Consider the following 10352-nt stretch of genomic DNA (forward strand, 5'->3'; position numbering starts at 1 on the left):
AATTCTTTATTTAAAAATGCAGCACAGGTTCTTTCACAAATTTTAATATTTTTTTTTTTAAGGTGAGAAATAGTTTAAGAAAGTCCTATTTTCTTGTAGCAAGAATTTCAGTCACAAAAAGTTTCAGAACACTTTCAGCAACTCTTCTTCACTCCCTTGGAAATTACAATTTAATGAAAACAATATATTTTACAGTAATTTGTTCCTTCTGGCTAGATTTCTATTTAAAAGTTTTATGTAGTCCAGAATAGGGACAAAGGAGAAAAACAACTCTTTAAAATAACCAACAGTTGATGATTCAAAAGAGTCAGATTCATTGTTCTAACTCAAACTCTTCAACCCTAAGTGTTAGAGTTTGTCTTTTATTCTAGTCTTTTAGTCTTATCTTTATATAAAATATATAAGTGTGTGTATATGTATACAACTAGAATATATATATTTTATGCTTTGCACTGAGTGAAATAATTCAGCACTAAGGTCTCTTTTCTGGGGAAAGGGAGACCTGTGAACAAGTCCATGCTGGGCTTGATCTGGACCCTCTGTTCCAGTTCCAGGACATGCTGTTTTACTGTGTCTTTCACATCTTCTTTCATGGCAGTTGTCAAAGGTAGTTTCTTTTAGCATAAGGCACTTTAAAAAATTTGATCTTGAATAAACCATATTATTCTTCACTCATTTTTACATACAGTATTTTTCAGAGCAATAGTTAGGTACCCTTAGCCAGGTGTAATTCTATTTGTTTTCATTTCCTGCTTAAAGATCAGCTACTTATGTGCTCCCTTTCCTCAGTAATTCTGTGTGCTGTTAAAGATAGTGTTTACATGCCACTGCTTCTACTTGCAGAGAAGCTTCATGAAAACTGCTGTATCTGTTCTCTGAAAGGTGAAACCTCAGATGGAGAAGTTGTAGGGTTTAATTTCAGATATCCTCATTTTTTCCTTCTCCCTTTTCTTTTACTTGATCTTCTCTGTAAAGGGGTTATGATCAAAATAAGTGTTTATATCCCTTTTAATCTTACTGACTAACAGTTCTTTGCATTTCCTATTTGATAGGTGGGCTGGATCCTCTCCATCCTCGATGAGCTGCAGCTCAGTCCCCCGCCTCCTGTGGCTGTCCTTCCGCTTGGCACTGGGAATGACCTTGCCCGTACCCTCAACTGGGGTGGGGTAAGCACTGACTGGGGTACACTTACTTGCAGGCTTTGAACTTGCTGGTCTGATTTAGTTGTGTAGTAGAGTGAAACTTAATTTTGGCTAAAAATATAGGACAGGACTGTGTCTAAGGTCTACTTCAGTTAGGCACAATGGTTTTGGTTAAATTTCCAGTCTGGGATCTTGAATTACTAACAATATAGTTGTAATAAAAGTGTGCATAGATGTGTCTGTCTAGTATTTCAGGCCAACTAATGAGGATAACGTGCAGGCTTGTAATTTAAACATAGTTTAAACTTTATTTCTCTGTATTTATCCTTGACAACACCACTGGAGTTACAAATACACTTTGAGTTCCTCTCCTTATGGTCTTACTTTGCCTGCCAAAGACTTCTCTACCTCAGAAATAGCTTGTTAAAGTGCTTGATATATCAAAATTTAACAATATTTTGAAGTGTTCTTAGAAACATTTGGTCTGGCCTCTGTAAAAGGAGGACAGTCTACCAGGTAATTGTGAGTGACTTGCTCTGTTTTCACTATCCATGGTTAATACTCTGGTGACACTCCCTCTGCTGTCAGGGTTACACAGATGAGCCAGTGTCCAAGATCCTGTGCCATGTAGAAGATGGGACCATCGTCCAGCTGGACCGCTGGAATCTCCAGGTTGAGCGTAACCCTGACTTGCCACAGGATGAGTTGGAGGATGGGGCACGTAAGGTTAGAGTTTTCTTTTTCCCAGGGAGACTACAGGATGCTTAAGAGTGTCGTTGGGTTACACCATAAAATGCATGAGTGAAGAAGCTCTAAAACTTTTAAATTCTGTAGTTACATCTCTTCCTTATGCCTTTCTCACCTGTCAATGCTTCCAGAGGTGTGTGAAACATAAAACATACCGTCCACTTATTTGTTGTTTGTAAGTCTCAGACGAGCATTTATCTCAAGAACAAAATGCTGGCAAAACCCCCTGACATCTTATCTGAGAGGTCATTGACTTTTTTTTTTTTTTTTTTTTTTTTCTCTAGTTAACCTGAGGCGACAGGAGAAGCAACCTTGGGTCCACCGTCCATTCCTAAATTAGAGATATATATCTAAAGACAGGATGTAGAATTTTATTCCTTTGGATTTTGCTAATGCATACCAAAAGTTACCTACTTTACAGCAAGGAGTAGTACATTTTTGTATTTAACTTCTATGTGTACGTGTGTGTCCATATGATCTTGATAATTGAAAAATGGGAAAAACAAATTGTGAGGGGATCACATTTATAGTAACATCTTGTTTGGACTGGAGGCATTGAAAGATTTACAATCACAAAAAAACCTCCCAAAAACTGTGAACCATTTTCCTTTTCTCAGTTATAATTTCCAGCTTATCTATTGGGTGGTACTGTTCTTTCTCCACAGCCCTGCTGGGCATGTGTAATGATGAAGACGCCAGATGTATGCTTCCTTGCCTTGTGTATCCTCAATAGAATTAGGCCTTCTTGTCTGGGACTTACATTGCTTCTGGTTATATATGAAGCAGGAAGAATGCAGCTTGAGTTTCATTTGCCGTGCTGAGCTTGAAGTGCCAGCAATTAGGAAAACCTTTGTATTGACATGTTAAGTGTAGCAGCATTATGAGAAATCTCAATGACAACATAAGGAACCCTTTGATGTGTTTAAAGCACTGTAGATGTATTTATATTCTTTAGGCTTTTGTATCTGATCGTCTTCCACAAGCTATTACTAACCTTCAGAGCAACCTTCTGCATACATTTCCCTAATATATTCCACTTTCTTCTTCTTAAGTTTTCATGAGATGCCAGATTTAAAGTAGTTAATGCCTGGTGTGTCATGGAATGTTTCATTTGTGTTATTTTTACATATCTTTTTATTATTCAATTACAGCTTCCACTCAGTGTCTTCAATAATTACTTCAGCCTTGGATTTGATGCACATGTTACACTGGAGTTCCATGAATCTAGAGGTAACAGGAACTTTTTATTTCCTTAGCCTTGAGAATGGTCAGTTATTTTCTGAATTACAAATGAAATTAGATTTAACATCCTGTTCTTATAATTCAGAAGGAAAGCAGGAACATAAACACCCAAGATATAGACACAAGTAGGAAGGAAGTGATTGTATCGTGAGTTTCCAAGGGATTTCATGGTTTAAAAATGAAAAACGTATGAGGAAAAATGTAACTCACTGGAGGAAAAGGGCTAAAAGGGAGCTTTTCAAAATTTTTGATCTTCTAAAGGAGATAAGTACTGATTGAAAGGAAGTTTATGCTGATGCAGATGTGTCAGAATAAAAGCAGAAAGAAAAACAAATGTAAGTCAGTTGCCAATTTTCTGTCCAGTGTGGAGGTGGAGGGAGGAGAAAAGCTGCAAGGCTGTGGAAGTAGCAGGGTAGCAGAAGGATAATTGTATTCTCAAACTGAACAGCTGTTACCTGTGGATGAGTGTAGCATAATATCATTGGACTTGATACAGGCCCAGGGTGTCTCTATGCAAGTGAAAGGTTTTAATGAAGTCCACAAAACTGTCAGCAGTTTGAGCTGTTACAGCATCTTGTTCCTCCTCTTGCTGATGGCAGTTATATCACCCCATACAGGTCCAAATGTGGCTTAACAGCTGGGCTTTGGACTGGTGTGAACTGCTCTATTTATATGGTTTAGGCAAGCATGCTTGTATAAAAAAAACCTTGTCCAATTGTCTGTGTTCAGCTTTTGGTCATTACAGTTCCATATGCAGGTATTTTTTCTGAATGGCAGCCTCCCTTATCTTTACTTTCAGACTATGCGTGTAATTTCAAGATGAAAAGACAGCACTCTAATGCTGTGTTAAATAAAGAGCAGGATACATGATGGAATGAGCTAATGCATATTTAATAATGTTTAAAACTGCTTCAAGCTTTAGGAATAATAATGAATGGCCACAAAAGGGCATGGGAATGAAACGATGTCAGCTGTATGCATTTTTTTTTTATGAATGCATATCACTATGCATTGCTAATGTGATTGTGAATATACTGTATAGATGAAACGCATTGCTACTTTCTCACTTAATGGAGGCATTACTTAATAATGAAGTAATGGAATCCTATAAAGAATGGATGTTATTCCAGAGATGTCAGTGCTTTAAAAATTTACATGGGTGAAAAAATACTTGGCAGAGCTAGCAGTGTTATCTGTGAGTGGGTATGTGTGACCAGGAGAGCTTTTCATAGCACAAGTGTCTGCTTTTACAAATCTTTATTGCTCGTGTCTTCCTTATCCTATCAAATGCTAAAATTTACAAATGAGTCCTATGTTTTAGGAGAGAAAAGCTTGTAGCCTTGAAGGTGTTGGTGGTGAGTGGGTTTCATTGTGTTTCATGTGGAATCAAGCAGTGCAAAAGATTCTTATCTCATTTACAGTTGATGAGAATCTAGATAAACTCTTAGCAAAACTTTAGCAAAACTTAAAGCACTTTTATGTCTGTTGCATTTGGTCCATTAAGATAAGTTGTGGTATGCAGTTGCTGATGTGGAGCTATTTTAATCACATATAGTATTAAAAAAACCACCAAGCCCCCTCACTCTCATCCTTCCTTCCCCCTTGCCAAACCAAAAGAAATGAGATTAATTTGAACTCTCAGCCTATGAGGGCATTTTATGGTCAACTGTTATATTTAGAATAAGCAGTGATCACAATGTCTCAGAGGAACCTGTACGTGAATGTGGCCTTTTCCATGGCAACCTCTATACTCTTGTGACTAATCAGATTGAGCCTTGAGGGTTGGCTCCAAGCCCAACGTATTTAGCTCTCCTTCAGGAATTGTTCTGGGTAGTGACTTTTCCAGAGTCAGTTTCTTCCCTCTGGGTAGTGACTCTTCCCAGAGTCACAGTTTCTTCCCTTGTTATCCTTATGCTTTGGATCAAGTGAGATGCATTTTATTTTATCCCTGTTGATATGCTGTTTGCTCCCTCAGCTCTCCAGAGCTGTTCATTTCGAGGAGACTTCCCCCCCCACTCATGCATGCACACAATAACACTTTCTTTTTCCTCCTCCCTTGCTGGTTTAAGAAGGATGAAGATGGAGAGAGCCTTGGATATGCAGTCAGTGATTTACTTCTACAGTCAAAATTGCACTCTAATCAACTTCATGCTCTATTCTACATCACAGTCCTCCCTCCCAATCCATGCTCAATGACTGTGTCAGAGCTAGGAACAGTTCAGTATGTTGAACGTCCCTGACCTCAGAATGGCTCCTTTTCTCATTAGCCAGTTCCAAACTGGGGCTTTGGTTCTGGTCAGTATTCGTTGTAAGATCCACGTAAGAGCCAGTGCCTTGGTGGCTGCTGCCTGGAGTTTTCGGGGATAACTACATCAGAGAATGTATGGACAGGGCATTGAGCCTTCATGAGCCTCCTGCTTCTTAGCATGGAAAGTTGAGACTTTCTGTAAAGAGCTGTGAGCTCAGTAAGTGAGACAAGATTTACTTATGCAGTTAAATTAAACATTTTAAGAAGAGGTTGCCCTGACTGCATTCCAGGTTCACCTGCAACACAGCAGATGGATGATAACAGTAGCTGAGCAAACAATCAAACAAAAACCACAGAGTAAGTAGCTCATTCTTACAAAATGGAGCCTTATATTGTGAGAGGTAGTGACTTCAAAGAGAACTAGAAACATTTTTTCAAGTGGTCATTTGAGAAGTAATTTGAAAGAGTTCACACCAGTGTGATGCTTTAGCCAGAAGGACTATCTTGATACTTGGATGTTTTCACTAGAGAATTACTGAGCAAGGATAGGTGGTTGGTACTACTACTGAATACAGTGTCAGAAGGGCTGGTTCTGAAATCTCTGGATGCCACAGGCCAGGAAAGCAGTTCCCAGGGAGGTACAAGAATGACCTGTAAGAGAAGCCTTATACCAGGAGATTAAAGGAACTCCATTTAGCTTATCAGAAAGAAAGTTAAGAGGCAATTTAATCACTGCCTATAAATATTCACTCAAGGAGAAGATATCTGATAGTTGAGGGCTCTTTAATCTGATAAAGTAGTATAATAAGATTTAACAGTTGAAGTCTGAAAAGTTCAAGATAGGAAAAAAACCCCACATCTATTTTAACAGTGAGAATAATTAACAATTAGATGTGCATTACTACTGGACTATTAAAATTCTCCATCATTTAGTCTAATCAAAATGAAGCAGCTCTCTAAAAAGGTTTTAGAGTAACCACTTATTTTTTACTGCAGGAATATTTGGGTAGAGATGTCTGTTCTTCTGTACCTCTTGGTAACACATCAGAATTCAAGTGTCTGTTTCATCTTGTAATTTACTAAAGCTTTACTCCTGCTTCAAAGCATGGGTTAGTGTTTCATGGATTTCTAATAATTCTTAGAAGTCTGTTCTGCATTGGTAGACATGGAAGTCTCACAAATGGTACTGAGGGATCATAAGATGAATAGTCTGAGAGGTGCTAAATTAACTGACTGTATTCTTGTTACCTCTTTGCTCATGTTTCCATCTATTTTCACTCTACAGGAAAGGGGAAGAATTCAATATCAATTTTTGAAATATTTTAGCAGATAATGGCACAGATGAGGGACTCTCACACAGGAAAACTATTTATGTTAATATTTTCACTGAGTGATGGGTGCTAAAAATATAGTGATAGCACTATAGTGCTATCAGGGAATGTGAAGGTACAATGGAGTCTACTTGTTTTATTAGGGTGTTCATATTTTTCCTTTTTATCCTTTCACAGAAGCAAACCCAGAGAAATTCAACAGCCGATTTAGAAATAAAATGTTTTATGCAGGGGTGAGTTGTGATTCATCTTACAGAATGATGTTAACTTAGTTGTTTTAATGTTTTCTTAAGTACCTTCCTCCTCACTTTCTCACATCAGGAGCTCATGCCAGTTCATTTTTCCTGTTGCAATTTAAAGTGCACATGTACTGTTTCTGGCAATGCCACACGCATGTCTGTTGGAAAGTGCCTGAAGCACTGGTTTTTTACAGTGCTTAGCAGTTGAGAGAAATGCTGCTCCTTTGGACATAGTACTGGTCAAGTCTTGTTCCCCCTGCTTCTGGCTCATAAGCTTCTCAACAAGCTGCTCTGCTTCTTACGGGGTTTGGGAAACACATTGATATTGACTTTTCTAGAGAAATTCCCCAGTGTCTTTGTAGCTTTGAGGAGTAATTTGGATGTCAAGTCATGGGGAGTAGAGGGCAGAAATCAGCTATTTGGAGTGATTCATTTTCATATGTGAATATGCAAATAAAATTGCTTCTGCGTTCAGGAGGTACATGGACAACACTTTATTCTAAAATGAAGTTATTAAGAGAGAAAAGCTAATTTGATAATGCATGACATATCTTTCTGGACAATGGCTCCCACTGTACCCATGTGTCTTAAACATGGAAACAAATATGTAAGAATTTTCATTTAAATCCTTGGGTGCCCAAGGACCTTCTTTGGTTAACCCCTCAAAAGGAGAAGTATCATGATTTTTTTTTTTTTTTTTTAAATTAAATCATATCTCCTCAGAGCAAAAAAGAATAGGTTTTACAAAAGGTTGGCATTTTGGTAATTAGCTCTGTGGTGGGATAAGAAATGAGGAAAGAGAAGAGAGGAAGCACCGATGACAATTCCTACACTTATTTCTGTTGCAGGCAGCCTTTACAGACTTTCTGCAAAGAAGCTCAAGAGATTTGTCCAAACATGTTAAAGTTGTGGTAAGTAAAAAAATTGTGTCATAGTATTGTGGGAAGGGGAGGAATAGAGAGAGAGCGAGGTGGGAGTTTAATGGCTCTGTTACTTTTCAGTTTTGAGCATGACATTTGCAACACATTCCAAGGAAAGTCTTGGGAAAGTTGTTACAAAGCAGCAACACTTCTCTTGTCTGTGGCTCCATTCAGCAATTTCTCTGTGCTCTGTCACTTTGGCTTTGTAGTGTGATGGTACAGACCTGACTCCAAAGATCCAGGAGCTGAAGTTCCAGTGTATAGTGTTTTTAAACATACCCAGGTAAGCTCAAGATAAATGCTTGGAGTTATAAAAGGAAAAAAAAAAAACTAAACCCAAAACAAACCCCAACCAAACAAAAAAACCCCAAATCAAACACAAACCCACCAAATAAAACCTACAAATTGTCCTAGACTGGGTGGATGTGCAGAAGGAATAGGAAGAGTATTGCCACTGTTCTGCTTTTTTGAGAGCTAGGTGCTTATGATACTGTTAATTAGCAATATGGAATGAGTTCCAAGTTCAGGGTGCAGCTAAACCATCCTTTAAAAAGTTGAATACTACAGAGATAATAGAAATGATTAACAAACATTTTCAAAGTTTGGGCACTTAACCTGCAAACAAGGTACGAAAGACACAGATGCTGGTCTTTTGCTTAAAGAGTGTGGGGAAAAAAAAGTGTGGGGAATGTGTGGTGCAAGAGCAGAGTGTGGAGGAATAAAAGGATCAATACGTTTCTGGTAAAGGAACACCAAATTGTTGAAAGAAGTGCTGTTTTTTAACGTGTTAGAACGTGTCCCAAATAGATATATAGCTGTATTCCTAAATGTTGTCTATCTCTTGCTCTCTAGAGCAGTAGTCTCCAAACTTTTTTGGATTGTGCATCCCTATCAGTAAAAAATTTTTGAGCACCACCCCAATATATATATATTTATTTATAAATTATATACAGGTACTACTGTACCATTACATATATTATAAAACAGACACAAAAATAGGAATTAAGAAAGAATGTGATACAGATGAAAGAAACACTGTTTTAATGGGGTTATTTCCTTATTAAAAGTACAAACAGTATTTTCTTTACACTCTCTAATTGTCTTGTTAGTTGTGGATTTTTCTTGCACGCTGCCCATGGTGCATGCACCCTGTTTTGGAGACCATTGCTTTAGACAGCCTGTCACTTTGCTTCACATGCAGTCCCAAGCACCTGATCTTTTGAGTCCTGCACTGCCCTCACTGCAAGCTTCTACTTGGTGTCTCCTCTCCAAAGTTCCCCCTTCTATCACTCTTAGATCACTTTTACATCCGTTCTTTAGTGGTAGGAAAGATAGATGCCACAGATCTGTTTCTGCTTCTTATTTTTCTCTGCCTCCTCAAGCTATGAAGCATAAGGAGTGCACTTTTGCACTCCTTATGCTGTTCGGGCTTCTGAGCTAGCAGGGAGAGAAGAAATGGAGCTCCAAGGCTGGAGTTGCTGCTGCAGCTGCCTGACAGAGGGGCTAAGCAGATTTCTGGCTCAGCAGCTCATCTGTAGAAAGCAAAGCAAGTGGGGAGAACAAAGTGCTGCTGCTCTGTTATATGTTTCCTGGTATTTCCCCATTTTCCTCTCAGAAAGGAAACTGCTAAAAATTATAATGGATACATTTATGGATGGTGTACCAGCCTGGAAACAAGGACAGATTTTCCTTTTTGTCCAGTCCTTGCTAGCATAATTTTTAATTGTCCCTGAAATTAATCCTGGAATGGATATCTGGATACTTCTGGAGGACACCAGAACAGGCTAATAGTCAGGCTTCTAGTCAGGACTCATCAGGGCAAACTGCTTTCTCAAAGCTTACTTTCCAAACCTCTTTCTGTAGGTATTGTGCGGGCACAATGCCCTGGGGAAACCCTGGAGATCACAGAGACTTTGAACCTCAGCGCCATGATGATGGCTACATTGAAGTCATTGGGTTCACCATGGCCTCACTGGTGAGTATATTGCAGGTGCTACCAGACTAGGTGAATTCCGTGGGCCTCATTCCTGAAGAACCACCATGATTCTATATAGTCAGCTAAGGCCAAAATATGCTTTGCTGTTAGGTTTTAAATGAGGGGGACAAATTATAGTTTTCTAATAAAAGAAGTGTTATTTAATAATAATAATAATAATAATAATGTACTCTTTGCAAAATATGGCTAATTTGCATGTGCAGTACTCCCAAGTTAAATGGCAGATAATTGCAGTAAAAACAGCATGCATGAACGTTTTTACTATGGGAATGTTCATTGATCAATTACTGCTCTTTCTTTTTATCTTTTGTGTATATCAATCTATAGCATCTGAATTCAGATTTTTTTGTAAAATGGGCTACTGAAAACAAATATGAAATATTATATAAAATTATAGGCCCACTGAAAATGTGAAAATTTAGTAGTAGCTGTGGAAAATTTAGTAATATTTCTGGCACAAACGTTATCTCTCCTTCGCTTCTGCTAG

At 38.3% G+C, this 10352-nt stretch overlaps 1 protein-coding gene across 1 annotated transcript in view; it reads left to right on the forward strand.

Annotated features, from left to right (window-relative positions):
• Positions 1 to 1052: 1052 nt before the first annotated feature.
• Positions 1053 to 10352, forward strand: part of LOC104524650 (diacylglycerol kinase iota-like) — a gene marked incomplete at both ends in the record, with an annotated part of 48933 nt that continues 39633 nt past the window's right edge. Inside the window, 7 exons of the mRNA XM_029084870.1 lie at positions 1053 to 1166; positions 1731 to 1868; positions 3041 to 3119; positions 6888 to 6943; positions 7798 to 7860; positions 8079 to 8152; positions 9733 to 9844. Coding sequence (XP_028940703.1) covers positions 1053 to 1166; positions 1731 to 1868; positions 3041 to 3119; positions 6888 to 6943; positions 7798 to 7860; positions 8079 to 8152; positions 9733 to 9844 — 636 coding nt within the window. The remainder of the gene's footprint in view (positions 1167 to 1730; positions 1869 to 3040; positions 3120 to 6887; positions 6944 to 7797; positions 7861 to 8078; positions 8153 to 9732; positions 9845 to 10352) is intronic.

The sequence above is a fragment of the Antrostomus carolinensis genome, unplaced genomic scaffold, assembly GCF_000700745.2.
Source record: "Antrostomus carolinensis isolate BGI_N321 unplaced genomic scaffold, ASM70074v2 scaffold11455, whole genome shotgun sequence".
NCBI lineage: Eukaryota > Metazoa > Chordata > Aves > Caprimulgiformes > Caprimulgidae > Antrostomus > Antrostomus carolinensis.